The sequence below is a fragment of the Pristis pectinata genome, chromosome 3 (genome assembly GCF_009764475.1).
Source record: "Pristis pectinata isolate sPriPec2 chromosome 3, sPriPec2.1.pri, whole genome shotgun sequence".
In the NCBI taxonomy this organism is placed as follows: domain Eukaryota; kingdom Metazoa; phylum Chordata; class Chondrichthyes; order Rhinopristiformes; family Pristidae; genus Pristis; species Pristis pectinata.
In genome coordinates, this window is record NC_067407.1 from 21,383,977 (window position 1) to 21,401,477 (window position 17,501).

A 17,501-nucleotide genomic window follows, 5' to 3' on the forward strand; every position below is an offset into this window, starting at 1 on the left:
CTCAATGTCAATCATACAGCTGTTTGTGGAGTTTGATTATTATAAATTCATTGAGATTAACTTGATTGCAAAGATTCATAATTTATTGTAAGGAAATACAGCTCCACATTTGTAAAGCTTTTAGTTTTGAGTTATGCTGGAGCCACTGAGGAGTTGGGTGGAATTAAAAGGCTTAATTGATTTTGGTTCAGTAGCAATTAGAAGTTTAGAATTAACTTTAAATGTTATATCTGACTACAATTAAGAATATCCAAGTCACATAATGAAAAGCCATTAAATATTGGGCTGAATTAAACAGTTGTTTTCAACTCAACATGTCTCATATTACTTGCATTCTCAGCTAAATTTGAAAGAGTGAAATGACCTGGAGGACCAATGGCTTGAGTCTCTCTGCTGCCAGACTTGTCATTGACTCCAGTGATGGACCATATCTTTGACCTCCAACTATAATGCAAATGTTATTGAAAGCTGTTAGACCCTAACAATATGCACCAAACAGTGTCATGTTGCAGAGAGGACAAGTAAACATAGCCAGCTCAGAAATGATGGGTCTGCCAGGAAGTCTTGGTGTTTATCTTAGTAAGGGGATATCTGAGCTGTGACAAGATGGTGAGAAATAAGTTGGGCAGCTGTGAGATGGATAGAGAGAGAGAGAGATAGGTAGAAAAAAATGATGGTAATATCTCCAGACAAGGTAAGGTCAGTGACTGCAAACAATTGGTTCAATGATGGGCGGTGGAAAGTCCAATCAAGTAGTCCAGTAGGAGGTGTCAGAGTTTATTTTATATCTTTTAAGGGAGTTGAATGCAGGAAGTAGAAAGTGAAGTTTGGGATGTCCATAAGGAGCATTATTTTTAAAAGTTTTAAATTTTCTTGCATTCAGCTTGCATTGGATCAGTTCAGTTTTTTAGTTTGTTTTACCTGTAGCTTTTTATGAAGATGAGGCTTGTCACAAAGACAGTCACTCAATGGAATGGAATAAATTAATTTTATTAAATATGTTAATTAAGGGGATTAATTTTCAGAATTGTTTTACAACTGGCCTGGGTTTAAATTAAATTGTTCATGAGTACACTAGTAGACACTGCTTCAAGATTTTGAATAATACATTAAGTTGATGAATGCTTGTACTGAAATATTTGTACTGTGGCAGATCAGTCATGAGTCATTTCATTATATGACTTGGATACTCTTAATTGTAGTCAGATAACTTAACTTCTAGTTGCTACTGAACCAAAATCAATTAAGCCTTTTAAATCCACCCAACTCCTCATTGGCTTCAGCATGAAGCAGAGTAGATTTGAGGGGCCAGTGGCCTACTGTTCCTCTTTCCTTCTGTTTCTCTCTCCACAGATGCTACCTGGCTTAATTTCCAGCAACAATAGTATTTTGCTTCTGTAAATGTTGTAGTAACTGATTCCATCATTATAATTTTTAAATATCTCTAGGTTACGTCCTTTAGTGTCCATTTCAAGTTGCTTTTCTACTTTTTGGCTTTGGGATATGTTCAAGTAATCAACAGTACTGTAGTTTTAGTAGCTCATGATACGTCATGAAATAATTTGCCATGTTGCCTTCCCAGCACCACCGGGTGTACTCAAGATGCTTGACTCCCACACGCACCAGTTCAGAACCCTTAATCCGCAAATCCATCTTGTGGAAGCCCCTAGCTACTAAAGGTGTCCACTAGTCTTCCTCCACATTGGAGAAACCAAACACTGTGCTCATAATTGGGTATACCACAACAGCTGTCTTTAATCATTGGAAACAGATTTGGTGGTCCAGTATTTCTGCAAGTTTAATGTGAAATTTTAAGTAAAAGATACCAAAATTATTCTGGGAACTACAGGCTGGAGAACCTGATACTTTCATTTGTTAAAACATCAGAGAGCATCCAGAAAAAGCAAAGAAGCACCTCCATATGTGTGGAATTTCAGAAGATTCACAGTGGTGTTGTTTGAGGAAGCAGAGGAACAAGAAATGGTTATGAAATTGGTCAAGTCCAGTCAAAAGTTATCATGAAGATGGTGCTTGAAAATGACCTGAAGATTCATAGCAGTCATGGCTCTTTAAGTACTCAACCAAATACATTTTGAACATGATGAGGGTTTCTGCCTCTTCCAGCCTTTCAGGTAGTGTGTTCAAGTCCTATAGCACATCTGGACAAAAATTTGTTTCCTCGTATCCCCTCTTTCTTGTTACCTTTACGTGAAATCTGCCTGGTTTTTAACCTTCCTAATGGAAATAGCTCTTCATACTTACCATATCTAGGCCCCTATAACATCTCGGTCTCCCTTCAGCTTCCTCTGTTCCCAAGAAACGGATTTTAACTTATCCATCCTTGTATATCTCTTCTGTAACCTCTCCAGTGTAATCATATTTTGCTGCAATATACTGATGAATACTACTTGGGCTGTAAGTGTAGTGTAGTAGATTGAAGTACATCTGTTCATGGTAGTGTAGCGGTTAGCGCAATGCTATTACAGGAGTTTGTATGTTCTCCCTGTGTCTGTGAGGGTTTTCCTTGGGTGCTCTGGTTTCCTCCCACATTTCAAAGACATACAGGTTAGGAGCTGTGGGCATGCAATGTTGATGCCAGAAGAGTGGCAACACTTGCGGGCTGCCCCCCAGCACATTATCAGTGTACGCAAAAAGACGCATTTCACTGTGTGTTTCAAGGTACATGTGACTAATAAATAAATACCAATATCTCTCGCATAGCTATGCTGCTCTTAAATACAACGCCTTTGCCAATAAAACAGTCTATATGCCTTTGTAATCATATTATTGACCTGACCTGACCTGCTACCTTTTAAGTTTTTGTGGATAAAAAAAACTTTCTAAGACTTTTTGTTCCTCCACACCACTTAAAGTCCTTCTGTTTATTGTATATTGCCTTTTGCACTTTCCCAAATGCAGTACTTAACATTTTTGTGAAATAAATGCCAGCTTTCTTCCTCCTGCCAGACATGCCCTCCCTCTCTTGCCCAACACCATTTCTCCCTCTTTTGCTCTATTTCCCATTCTTCTACCCTTCTCCTCCCCCCCCAATTATCTTTTCCTTGCCCAGCCTCTGCTCCCATTCTTTATTCCTGCCTCTCCCTGGCTCTAGTCATCTCTTTCCTATGCTGATTCTTGTAACGTACCATTCCTTCTCATGGTTGTGATTTGTCTCTTTAACCAATATTGCCACTCCCACCTTTTTGTGTAGATTCTAAGGAGAAATAACTTAAAGCAAAGAACTTCAGGTTGAAATAAGAAATAAAACAGAACATTTTGGAAATGCTCAACAAGTGAGGCAGCATCTGATTTAAAAACTCCTCAACCTGAAATGTTAACTCTGTTTCTCTTTTAACAGATGCTGCGTGACCTGCTGAGGATTTCCAGCATGTTGTGTTTTTATAATTAAAAATAGCTATTTTCTTTGGGTAGCCTTTTGCATTGGCAATAATTTTATCTCTTTTAACAGTCCACACAGTATTAGGTTCTTGTAAATTTGGCTTTGCCTTGAAACTGGCAAATCATACTTCTGAGAATCCATTTTCATGCTTCTGAAATCTAGTTCTTGATTGTAAAAGAATCTATCTTTTGGGAGGAAAAGTAATCATTTTGTACCACCTTGAATATTAAGGAAAAAGAAACACAACTTTAATTGGTGAGTCTATGTATTATTTCCTGTTCTGTTGTTTTGTTTGGAGACTTTTAATATATTCTCTGAAGGTTCAGTCTTGTGTAAGGAAAACAAAATTATCCTTGTCAGTATATGATCAAAATTATGAAGGAAATTGTTGGAACTTGTTGCTTTTAAAGTAAAATACAGAAGAGCACTAAAAATCCCCTTAACATGTTATTTTGCTTCTGTTTATAACTAAGTGCTGCTGATGAGATATGAATAGTTGGATTTAAGCTAAGTATCTATTGATTAAGTAGTGCATGTTAGTTGGGGAGGAATGTCTGGTCACAAATACATTTTTGGAGTTCAAGAGAGAATTTGGATAGGTACAAGAAGCGCAGACCGATGGAAAAGTGTTTGGGAATGGGACTGTATTGCTCTTATAGAGATGGGTTGAATTGCTGCCTTCTGTGTTACAAAGATTCTCTAAGGAATTCAGTAGTAACTTTATGGAGGTTGTTTAGAATACAGAATCTTGTAGCACATGGAGTACTTGACATGAACAGTTTAGATCATAAGTACAAGAGGGAGAAAGGAATAGAAGGATACGGTGGATGAAATGAGCCTAAAACCTGTTGATTTAAATGGCCTGTTTCTGAGAGAGAAATACTATATAATTCATATTTCTATTTGAAAGAAGTGTTGTTTGGAATGAAAAGTTTGGGCTATTCACCTTTTTCCTTCAATATGTGCATTTTTTTTTGTATAAACTTGAAAGATCCCAACTTGAATTGCAACCTTTTGTGGTATTTGTGTTCATATTGTCATCTGCATCATTAAACTTTTTTAATTGTGTTGAGTGAAACTTTATTTACCTAAAAAGTGTAGGTTTTCCAATTATACATAAACACAATGTGCCATTTTGTAAATGTATTTTTTCAATTCTTTCTTGATGCTAAACTTGTAATAGCAGATGGATGACATTGGATTTTGCAATAACCAAACTTACTTGGATATACAAGTCTAACCATTACGTTCTTTAGATCCTGCATTGGTATAAAATTGATGCCTGAAATAAACCTGCTCCATACAAATAACAAAGAGAAGCATCAATAATTCCATCTCCTCTCAACCACTCTCCACCCTGATATTTTCCAAGTCTGTATAATTCCTTCTGATCTACATTGTAAGCAGAATGACTCAAAATCATGTTTTCATGTTTACAGAGCATATCTGGAACTATTTTTGATTGCTTTAACTCTTTTGGAATTTGCTTAACAATATAAATAGGACAATTTCAGCAGAACAGGGTACTGAGAAACTATTCTACTATGCCATAAAACTGCAACTTAAAGGTCAAATTGTTATTTTGTAAACTAGCTTTCAGCCTATGAAACTGACCCTAACAATCTGTTTTGATACCTTAACTTTAAGGGAGGTTGAGACAATATGATCTAACTAGAAAATTCGAGTAAATATGTAAAGGCAGATGAAAAAAATGGGGAGAATATAGTTATGATTAGAATTCTGCAAAGTGTGCACTTGGAAGCAGAAAAGGATCAGGAGGAATGAAAAGGCTTGTGAAATTTGATGAGAAGCTATTTCCATTAGTTAGTAAATTAGCAACAAGAAAGCATAAGTAGATCAATGCTAAATGGAACTACTCAGAACCCGACTTTGAACTAAATTGAAATGTTTTACTACTTTAAAGAGATGCTGTTACTTGGAGGTATTAATGTCATGACTGCTCTGGCACTATTTTGAAATGCAGGTGACCTGGCCATTATTTCTACCCATGGAACTGCAACAGCTGTCCTTTCACCTCTTCCCTCCACAACACCCAGCCTAAAAGAGCCTTTCCAGGTCATAGTCATACAGCATGGAAACAGGCCCTTCAGTCTATCTTGTCTATGCCAACTTTGTTGCCCAGCAAGCTAGCCCCATGTGCCTGTATTTGGCCATAACCCTCTAAACCCCTCCTAATCTAGAAGGCTTTTAAATGTTGCTAATGAACCTACCTCAACCACTATTTCTGGCAGCTCATTCCAAATACGCACCACCCTTTGCAATGAAGGAGCTGCCCCTGATGTCCCTTTTAAATCTCTCACTTCTTGTCTCAAACCTATGCCCTCTAGTTTTTCCTCCCTGGAAAAAAGACTCTATACTTTCACCCTGTCTATGCCCCTCATGATCTTATATACCTCTATCAGGCCACCTCTAAATCTCCTACGTTTCAGGGTATGAAGTCCTAGTCTACGCAACCTCTCCTTGTAACTCAGGCCCCCCAAATCCAGCCAACATCCTGGTAAATCTTTTCTGCACTCTTTCTAGTTTAATAACATCTTTCCTAAAATAGGGTGATCTAAACTGTGCACAATACTCCAAGTGTGGCCTCAACAACGTCTCATGTAAATGCATCGTAACTTCCCAACTCCTGTACTCAATGCCTTGACTGATGAAGGCCAGAGTGCCAAACACCTTCCTCACCAGCTATCTACCTGTGATGCCACTTTCAGCGAACTATGGACTTGCACTCCTAGGTCCCTTTGTTCCGTAACACTCCTCAGGGTTCTACTATTCACTGTACAAGTCCTACCCTGTCTTGATCTCCCAAAATACAATACTTCGCATTTATCTGGATTGAAAGCCATTTGCCAATCCTCAGCTCACATACCTAGCTGATCTAGATCCTCCTGTAATTTTTCATAGCCTTCTACACTATCTGCAACATCACCTATTTTAGTATCATCTGCAATTCATATGAATTATTGAAATCTCTCATGTCATGGATTTCAACATACAACTGCCGATGTTCACTAATGTGAGGAAGCCAACTCTTGTTTCATTAGTGCAGGAAAAAGTTAAAAGTAAATTAATTATTTCAGCATATTTCACTGCATTTCAGCATATTTCACTGAATATCAAAAGGCCTGGATAGAGTGGATGTGTGGAGGATGTTTCCAGTAGTGGGAGAATCTAGGACCAGAGGGCACAGCCTCAGAATAGAAGGACGTCCCCTTAGAACAGAGATGGGGAAGAATTTCTTTAACCAGAGGGTGGTGAATCTGTGGAATTCATTGCCACAGACAGCTGTGGAGGCCACGTCATTGGGTGAAGCAGTGATTCACTTGCAATCTGGTGTTCTGCATTTGATATTCACAACGTAATATCCTCTACATCAGAGAAACCAAATGCATATCGGCTTTTCGCTCTTCAGGGCACCTGCCTTCAGTCAGCAGGAATAATCCTGAGCTTCTCGTTACCTGTCACTTGAATTCCATCTCTATTTGTTGTCTCCTGTAATGACACCAGGCCCAATGTGACACCCCCTAGTCTTCTGTTTGGTTACTTTGCAGCCTTGTAGACTCTATGTTGAATTCTCTAACTCTTCTGTCAGAACTGGCCATCTCTGCTTGTCATAGTTTCGGCTCAGATTTTCTTTTAATTAGCATGTCCCACAGCTTTACTTTCAGCAACATAATCTGATTCCTACTCATTTGGTCGTGTTTTAAGAGAGATTCCCTTTGTTCCACCCATCTCTGCGACTGAGAACAAACTTTTCTCTGTGTTCTGAAGAAGGGTCCTGGCCATGAAATATTAACTCCTCTTTCCATAGATGCTGAGTGTTTTCACCCTTTTTTTGCTTCTATTTTATAACTTTTTAACAAGTATTTTTATAGGAATTGACCACATCTGTGTTAACTAATATAGCCCTTTTGGTCTGCAAGTATTATGTTGCAATTAGACTCAGTTTGATTGGTTTCTAAATAGTCTTATAGTTGACTGGATGGACAGCATTGTTGAAGGTTGGAGATAGTATATTAAATAAACAGATTTACTTCAAACAGCATTGAGGATGGAAAAAACAGATCACTAACTGTGAGGAGATGATGTAAGATGGGTATACTTACCTCTGTCTTATGGAAAGTGAGAAGTTTGACTGGCAGTTGATTTGATGCCCGAGTGTTTTGGGGAGCGCCGCCTTTACCGGGATGGCCGACTGGCCGCTGCAGCGCCCCGCTACCGCCGGGAGGTTCCAGCCTTTACCAAAGTGGCGCCGCGCGTCCCAACGGCTCGGCGTTGCACGAGGATCCCTGCAGCCGCGCAGGCGCCGCAGCGAGGGGGCGGGGCCAAACGCTCGGGCAGCGAGAGTGGCCTTGGCGAGCGAGCTGCTGAAGAAAAGCGGAGCGACGGAGATCAGAAGGGTGGGGAGGGAAGGGCAGCGGACCGTTGGCTAGCGGGATATAGCGGAAAAAAAGTAGAAAGTGGGACCGAGAGGCCTGAGGGGGAGAGGGTGGATCCCGAATTCCTGACGAACGACGCACCCTCCCTCGGCGCCTGGGGTCTGCAGAAGCGCCGCTCTTAGTGGACCCCGAAGGACGGAGTGCGCAGGTGCGGCTGCCCCAGCTTTTGCCACAGCCGAACGTTTCCCTGCGGCTCAAGGGGCGGATGGCTCCCGGGTCTCACCGGTACATCTAGGAGGGGGAGAGGGGCACGGTCAGGAATGTCAGCCAAGAGGTAGGAAACCTTGCGAGTCTGATATGCAATCGTGAGCCCTTCACCGCCGTCGATGCGTGCGCCCGTTCTTGATGATGGGCAGCCAGCCGGTTGATTTGTGAAGTGTCAAAAAAAAGTAATGAACCGCGGTTCATTCAACCCTTTCTTGGCCGATCCACCCAGCGCATCTTCACTCGCAGAAGGGGTAGGTTTCAGCCCCGTTCGTGCTTTGGCATTCACGACCGCATCCTTTCAGCAGACACAGAAGACGTTTGCAGATTGCTCCGGAGAGTGGTATAGTGCCAACTGCAACCCGACTATCATTTTATAAGGAGGACGAGTCGCAGGGTGGCCAACGACGGAATATCAGCCTATAAATCGATGCGACGCGAACATGCATACCATTTTAGATTTAATTTGCTTTATGTATTTCGTTATTTAGAAGCGTTGCATGTATCCAAAAGGCCGTTGATATATTACACAGATGTTTAAGGTTGGAAGGTTGAAATATAATTGGGTTCAGATCGTCAATTTTGTGATGGAGACGAATGTTCCACGGATTGTTTAAAGTGCTCTTGGACTCTTGAAGGTTATTTAGTCCTGTATGCACCAGAAATTTGGCAGTTGTAATGTTTACATATCAGCATCCAGTATCTTATTTTTACACCAATCAGTAAGATCTCCCCGGGGCAGTTTGAAGACGCTTGTAGCTGAAGTGTCAAGTCCAGATGTTGGCTTCTGGAAGTCACGTCTTGTTTCTGTAATCTGATTATGCAATTCATGTCAATCGAAAAGAAGTGCAGCAATACAGAAAATAAAAATTAATTTAAAATTATTTTACTTGTAAAAAAATTCTTTAAAGAAAAATTCTCAGTTAGAACAGCAACAAACATTTTCATTCATAACGTGCCAGATATGTAACTAAAACACCCAAAACACGACTGTTATCAAACAATAAATTGATACTGTGCCACAAAATGAGACCTTATGGCAGTTGACTGAGGACTCTATCAAAGATAGAGGTTTTAAGGAGTATTGTAAAGATGAAAAGAGAGAGAGGTTTCGGGAGGGAAATCCACAGATTAGGACCTTGGCATCTAAAGGATTGACTGCCAGCAATGCTGATTAAAGGGAAGAATGCAAATGTCTTGGAGGGTTATAGGGCTTGAGGGGATTCTCGTGATAGGGAGGAGAGAGACTGGAGGAACTTGAATTTTAAAATCAAGTCACTGTTTAACCAGGAGTCAGCATGTGGGTCAAGTGAATGAATGGGACTTAGATATTGGCAGGAGAATTTTGGGTGACTTCAGGTTACTAGAGGGTAGCATAAGGTCAGGAAGTAACAATGGCAAGGATGAGGAAAATAGGACAGAGAGTAAGAGTGATTATAGAAAGGGGAGGGAAATAGGCAACCTTAGCAATGGTATGGATGTGATACCTGAAATTACATTCAGAAATAAGAGTGACACGAAGGCTGCAAACAGTCTGGTTCAGTTTCAGACAGTTGACATGGAAAGGAACTTCCAGGGTACAGAATTTGTGCTTAGTATTAAAGATGATGGATTTGGTCTTCCTTGTATTTGGTGGAAGGAAATTTCTGGTCATCTAGTTCTTGGTGTTGGATCAGTAGTCTGATAATTTAGAGAGAGTGCTCAGGTAAAGCTGTTTATCTTCATTTATGTTCAGGGATGATGTTGTCAAGACACATGATTATAATAGCTTTGATAATAGATATTAACTTTGGTATTACAGAATATTTCAAAATCAAGAATTTTAAGTGGATTCCCCCCCCCTCCAGATTTACAACTGCCTCCCTTTCTGAGCCCTCTGCACCTCATTTTAACTCTCATCCACTGACTTTTGTCTTTTTGTTTTAAATCTTGCATCATCCTCTGCTTCATCTGAGCTTGCCCAATGCTTTTTTTCTCCCCTTTTCTAACTTGGCCTCGCCTCCTCTCTGAGTGAACCCTCAGATGTATTTTGCCTGAATTGTTAATAAATGAACCTCAACATTTGCTTTGCTTGATACCACAAGACAAAGGAGCAGTATTAGGCCATTCGGCCCATGGAGTCTGCTCCGCCATTTGATCATGGCTGATCTTATTTTTTCCTCTTAACACCATTCTCCTGCCTTCTCCCTGTAACCTTTGATACCCTTACTGATCAAGAACTGATCAACCTCCACTTTAAATATACCAATGCCTTGTCTCCATGGCCATCTGTGGCAATGAATTCCACAAATTCACCTTCTTCTGGCTAAGGGAATTCCTCATCTCTGTGCTAAAGGGACGCCCTTCTATTCTGTGGCTGCGCCCTCTCGTCCTAGACGCTCCCACTACTGGAAACATCGTCTCCATGTCCACTCTATCCAGGCCTTTCAATATTCAGTAGGTTTCAATGAGATGACCCCTCATCCTTCTAAACTCCAGTGAGTACAGGCCTAGAGCCATTAAACGTTCCTCATTTGTTAACCCTTTCATTCCCAGGATCATTCTTGTAAACCTCCTCTGGACCCCCTCCAGTGCCAGCACATCCTTCCTTAGATATGGGGCCCAAAACTGCTCACAATACTCCAAATGTGGTCTGACCAATGCCTTATAAAACTCAAGCATTACATCCTTGCTTTTATATTCTAGTCCTTGAAATAAATGTAAATATTGCATTTGCCTTTCTTACTACCAACTCAACCTGCAAGTTAACCTTTAGGGAATCCTGCACTAGGATTCTCAAGTTCCTTTGCACCTCTGATTTCTGAATTTGCTCCCCATTTAGAAAATAGTCTATGCCTTTACTCCTTCTACCAAAGTGCACGACCGTACACTTATGCTGTATTCCATCTGCCACTTCTTTGCCCATTCTCCCAACCTGTCCAAGTCCTTCTGCAGACTCCCTGCTTCCTCAACACTACCTGCCCCTCCACCTATCTTTGTATGATTTGCAAACTTGGCCACAAAGCCATCAATTCCATCATCCAGATCATTAACATATAACATGAAAAGTAGTGGACCCAACATCGACCCCTGCGGAACACCACTAGTCACTGGCAGCCAACCAGAAAAGGCCCCCTTTATTCCCACTCTCTGCCTTCTGCCAGTCAGCCAATTTTCCATCCATGCTAGTACCTTTTCTGTAATACCATGGGCTCCTATCTTGTTTAGCAACTTCATGTGCAGCACCTTGTAAAAGACCTGAAAATCCAAGTAAACACATCGACTGACTTGCCTTTGTCTATCCTGCCTGTTACATCCTCAAAGAATTCCAACAGATCTGTCAGGCAAGATCTCCCCTTATGAAACCATGCTGACTTTGGCCTATTTTATCATGTGCTTCCATATACCCCGAAACCTCATCCTTAATAATGGACTCTAACATCTTACCAACCACTGAAGTCAGACTAACTAGCCTATAATTTCCTGTCTTTTGCCTCCCTCCCTTCTTAAAGAGTGGAGTGACATTTGCAATTTTTCAATCCTTCGGAACCATTCCTGAATCTAGTGATTCTTGAAAGATCACTACTAATGCCTCCACAATCTCTTCAGCTACCTCTTTCAGAACCCTGATGTATAGTCTAACAATATGTCCCATACCAACTAAAGAATGTTTCTTTGTGTTTTGTGTAATTTAACCCTAATGCTTGCCCAGATGCAAATAGTGGCATTTCCTTCTAGAAAATTGTGCAGATTGTTTATAGAGTACACAACAAATGAACAAAAAATGAGACCTAGTTGTTTGATCTAGTCTCTAATATTAAGCTTGTGTGTTCAATTCGCACAAGTGGTGGTTGAAATGAATGGATTTTGAGGCAGCTCCTCATGTGAGGGAGGTACTGATTACATTGAATGGTCACTTTCTGTGAGGTATTCCTATTTCACATATATTCTCATGACAAAGAAGGAAGCCATTAGCCTATCGAGTCTATGTCAGCTCTTGGAGAAATTCCATCAACATCATCCCCACACTTATTTCCTTGTCATCTATTCTTTCATATGCATTCATCAACTCCCCCTGATTTTCCTACTACCCACCTACACTATGGGTAATTAACAGTAACCTGTCAACCAGCAAATCTTTAGGATACAGGAGGAAACTGGAGAACCTGGTGGGAAACCCATGTGGTCAGAATCAAACCCGGGTCCCTGCAGCTGTCTGACAACTACAGCACTGTTGTGCTGCCCTTTTGCTGCTACTTAATGCAGTGAGTTCAGCATGCGAGCCTTTATTGTCAAAGAAAATTTTTCCTGTTTTGTATTATATTTATTAGTGCCCCTTCTGCAATAAGGGCCATTCTGTACCTTCTCACACTTGTCTTTGTTGAAAGTCTTATTAACATTGTTTAATGCCATAAATGCTATGTTTAAAAAAAAATCCTGTCACTAGCTTGGATTGTAACTAAGAAGCCCTATGTGGAATGTATATCGGTTGATCGCTTTTTGTTCTTTCACTTTGTGGAGGTCTTTTGTAGTAACATTATCCAGAAATGATTGGTGCGAATATGCAATATTCTGGAAACACTAATTACACATCAGTGGCAATTATCTTTAGTATAGGGTTGTTCACACTCACCAAACTGATCTTTCTTTTCCAGTGGAACTAACCTGAGCATATGGGAAATATGAAGGATGCATCTGCATGGCCACCTAATTTTCTGCTACTTTAATTTTCTGCGTCAAGTGATGAGTAAAGTTAACATGGAATTTGTTTAATCATTGGATAGGGTAGTTAAGAAAGCTTATGGGATATTAGCTTTCATAAGTCGAGGGATCGAGTTGAAGAGCCGCGAAGTAATGATGCAGCTTTACAAAACTCTGGTTAGACCACACTTAGAGTACTATGTCCAGTTCCGGTCGCCTCATTACGGAAGGATGTGGAGGCGTTGGAGAGGGTGCAGAGGAGATTTACCAGGATGCTGCCTGGATTAGAGAGTATGGATTATGAGGAGAGACTAAAGGAGCTAGGGCTTTACTCATTGGAGAGAAGGAGGATGAGGGGAGACACGATAGAGGTATACAAAATATTAAGAGGAATAGATAGAGTGGACAGCCAGCGCCTCTTTCCCAGGGCACCAATGCTTAATACAAGAGGGCATGGCTTTAAGGTAATGGGGGGGATGTTCAAGGGAAACGTCAGAGGGAGGATTTTCACCCAGAGAGTGGTTGGTGCATGGAATGCGCTGCCTGGGGTGGTGGTGGAGGCTGATACGTTGGTCAAGTTCAAGAGATTGTTTCATAAGCATATTGGAGGAATTTAAGATAGAGGGATATGTGGGAGGAAGGGGTTAGATAGTCTTAGGAGTGGTTTGAAAGTCGGCACAACATGGTGGGCCGAAGGGCCTGTATTGTGCTGTATTGTTCTATGGTTCTATGGTTCTATTGATGCCTTAATCCATTGTGATATTTTATAAATAATGTAAACTGCATCATCCAGATTTTTTTCTGTCTTTTGACCCAGAGCACAACAGGATGTTAGAAATGTCTAGCATTCAGATTTGATGTGCCAGCTTCTCAGTGATCAATTGCACAGACTGGCCATCCAAAAATTACAAAAAAAATATTATTAGTAGCCCAGAAGTTGCTGGGATCAAAGTATCAGCTGAGTTCAGAAGTCTATTCTAATGCTGGCTGGAGATTGGTTGCACCTCTACAAAAGCAGTACCTATTGTTAATTTAATTTTTCAACCATTTTCACATCCAGTAGTGATGAGTTGATGGAACTTAGAACTTGAAAGCTAGCGATGTGGTACCTTACTCTGAAGGGCCAATGGATGGATTGTAGTTCCTTTCTTTCCACAAGTACTTTACTAATAGTATTTTGTGTGAATGTAGGTATCTTCATAAAGCATTCTGAGGTGATTTTATGTCGACCTGTGTTTTCCCCTCAACCTTCCCAAACCTAATAAATTTGTTTCTTTTGAATAGGTGCTGTAGAATTGTAGGAATAATGTGAAGATGAGTTTTCTGGGATCTGTCCGCAATTTGTTGCTGGCTGTTTGTCTGATGTTGGTCCTTGGATTTCTCTACTATTCTGCTGGGAAGTTACACATGCATGGATGGGGCCAGGAACCACGTGAGTCATAAACATACTGTTTTAACTATTCTTTAAATAGTTTTCTGATATTGGAATCAAGGTACCAATTAACATACTAATTAAAATCCAGTTCTGAGATCCTTTTCTATCAAGAGATTGATGGTTTGGGGTAGTTTTTGTAACTATTCATGTTAAATGGAAGCAAATACTGGTCTTCGATTTTCCAAGATTTTTAATCTGGGCTTCAAGGCAAAATCAATGACGCAACTGTAGTTCACCTGTAACGGGTATGTATTGAAACTATTTGTGGTTAAGGAGGAACATGATCATGCTGGGCTTTTTATTGAATTGTATTGTCAATCTTGTCATTTCATTTTAATAATGGTATTTATTACTACAGGTTCTAACAGCTATTCTGAATGCGAGCAGAGGAAAGAAAGATTGGTGAAGATGTTTGTTTGTTAAACTGCACACTAACCTATCTGAATCGAAGTTTATATTCCATTTAAAACATGCTGTGCTCCTTTCACTGAGCAAGCTACGTATGTCCATGATTTTCAGTCTTGTGGATAATTGACTGGGACATTCTAATAGTACAAATTTCTGGGAATTGCACAAAGAAATTTTTTGTATTCTTGAAGTAATTTTTCTGAGCTATGTAGAAAATTGGCCTTCTCTAGAAGTGTGCCTTTTTTTTCACGTAATGTTCCATGGACATGCTATTTAAAAATAGCCATCTTTTTCTAGCTTTCCTGCACTTCACAATTAGCTTGATTAATTAGTTTATCATTTAACTGTTAATGCCTCTTCTCAGTTGATGCAAAAGTGATTTCTTTTTAAGCAAGGATTTTGCCTCTTTTTGACAGTCAATTAAATAGTTTAGTTAATGAGTATGTTAGTTCATAGGATTGTGTCAATTAATTCTTCTCTTCCTAATCCTGATGTACTAGTAACTTCTGAAAATGTTGCATTTCTTTATTTATGGTGGTTTCTGTGATAATGGCCTCCAACTGCTGTTGGCGACATGACCATCATGTATGGCAGTAAAAATATTCAAATAACCTAGTCCAGATTAGTAAAACAGTTTTGGTGTAAATCTGTTTGAGGAACTCAATGGGTTGCTTGACCTGCTGAGTTCCTCCAGTTTGTTAGTTGCTCCAGATTCCAGCATCTGCAGCCTTTTGTGTCTCCTTGGTGTAAATGTTGTCAGAATTTAATCAAGGCACACACTGATTTAAATCTGATCTATTTTCTTTAATTGATTTTACGATGTGTCATTTGTGTAATTTCTCACCTTAGGTGTAAGGAATTATAGTATCTACTTTATGATGCTTCAGAATGCTTTACTACAGACTATAGTTTCCAGAGTAGATTGAACATGGGAGAGTTTTGTGGGTTCAGCAATTAAAAATTTGTTCTGGCTAATAGAATTATACCAGGACTACTTCCAGTGTACAGTACAAACTCCACTCATCACACATTCTCAAGACTTTGGTGTTTGGACTGGCAGATTTTTGGAACTATTGGATGTTATTCCTATTAACATGCTTTGAATTCACTTACTTTTATAAATTACACAGTAGGACAATGAAGTTTTCAGTTAACCTGGTAAGTTTCAATGGAGCAAGGGAAATAGGGCCCTGGCGCGTATCAAGGGAGTGCAGAAAATATCAGCCAAGTGGTGAACCATCAGGATTTCCAAATAATAGGAATAACAGGGCTTTGACTATGAAAATTCTACTGTACTTTCGATCAAATCAAGTCATTTTTGTGGATTAGAGTGAAATTAAACGAGGGGTAAAAGCACTTTGCTGCCTTCAGTAGTTTTAGGTGCAGGGTAGGAGTGATTCTACGGAAGAAGCACATACTAGTACAAACTGAGTGACATTAAATTGTTACAATCTTTGCAATGAGCTCAGTGATCACCAGAGGGATTATTGAGGACAAAATTTGATCTTATGCCTTATTGTTAACTAAAGTAACTTCAGAACCTGAGGGTATATGTACTATTACCACCATTTAACTCCTCTGATTTAAATACAACAATATCGACCATCACAGAATCATCTTATTGTGTTTACAGAATATTCAGTATTTGCAGCAAAAGGAACATGTTTAATGTTTTCATTTAAACAAGTGAGTTGCACTTGAGTGTCTCAACTCCTCAGGTGTAGTTTCCAACTTCAGTTTTGATTTTAGATTGTAAACTTGAAGTGCCCAGCTGCTTCTCTCTCCACAGATGCTGCCTGAGCTACTAGTATTTTTGCCATTTTCCAGTTTTATTTCAGATTTCCAACATAAGATATCTTTATTAGTCACATGTACATCGAAACACAGTGAAATACATCTTTTGCGTAGAGTGTTCTGGGGGCAGTCCGCAAGTGTCGTCACATTTCCGGCGCCAACATAGCATGCCCGCAAGTTCCTAACCTGTACGTCTTTGGAATGTGGGAGGAAACCAGAACACGTGGAGGAAACCCACGCAGACATGGGAAGAACGTACAAACTCCTTGCAGACAGGGGCGGGAATTGAAACCGGGTTGCTGGCGCTGTAATGGCGTTAGGCTAACCACTACACTACCGTGCCTACCCTGTGTCCACAGTATTTTGCTTCTCTATTGATTCAGATTCAGGTAATATGGAAAAATTTTGTTACTACAAAGATTTGAAGCAATTATTTTTATGGAGTACTTGGTTACATTGTAGCTAAATACGCCTCTGCCCTGGAAACCTTGGATTCAAGCTGCTTGCTAATTGGCATACCTTCATTTGCTATTGACACTGACAGAGGCATTGACACACATTACTTGGTTCTGCTGGTTGCCTTCTGAAATTGTCCAACATTGCTGTGGCAACAGCCTGTGGTAACCAGAACTGTGGAATATTTTTTCCTCAAGATCACAACATTAGTTGTATGTAAACCTAGTATAGATCAGTTCTGATGATTAATATTAATGGTGATGCTTTATTATCAGCAGTTCTAACTGGCTGCCTGATGGTCAATTATTTCATGCTGTACTTTTTAACTATGGAGAAAACAAAGGATAGAACTCCTCGCATTGTATTGTAGCAAGCTGAGTTTTGTTTTTGGGCTCCAAGGTCATCTATTATTATTTAGAATGGGGCTAGTGGGAGGAAAGACTGTGGAAAATGGGATCACCCGAAGGAAAAAGAGGAAGGCTGCCTTTGGTGACAATGGTCGGATAGCTTTCCACTAAACAACATTCATACCTTCACTGTGCAGTTTATTTGGCATGGCTGAATGTTGCCTCCCAACCGGCTATGCCTGTAACCATTTAACTATAACCAAGTTACAAAAGTCTGTCGGTCTGCTTGAGCTGTGTCTCTGAATATGTCTCTTCTGAAC

The 17,501-nt window shown here is 40.1% G+C and overlaps 1 protein-coding gene across 8 annotated transcripts in view; it reads left to right on the forward strand.

The window, feature by feature from the left end:
* The window catches only part of LOC127568085 (CMP-N-acetylneuraminate-beta-1,4-galactoside alpha-2,3-sialyltransferase-like), a 377,111-nt gene that overhangs the window by 102,128 nt on the left and 257,482 nt on the right, over positions 1-17,501 (forward strand). For 6 of the 8 annotated variants that reach the window (XM_052011378.1, XM_052011379.1, XM_052011381.1 and 3 more), the window contains one exon: positions 14,026-14,173. In XM_052011378.1, coding sequence (XP_051867338.1) covers positions 14,056-14,173 — 118 coding nt within the window. In that variant the 5' untranslated portion in view covers positions 14,026-14,055. Of the gene's footprint in view, positions 1-7,788; positions 8,132-14,025; positions 14,174-17,501 lie in introns of those variants that run through there. The other 2 variants (XM_052011380.1, XM_052011377.1) reach the window with 2 other exon arrangements.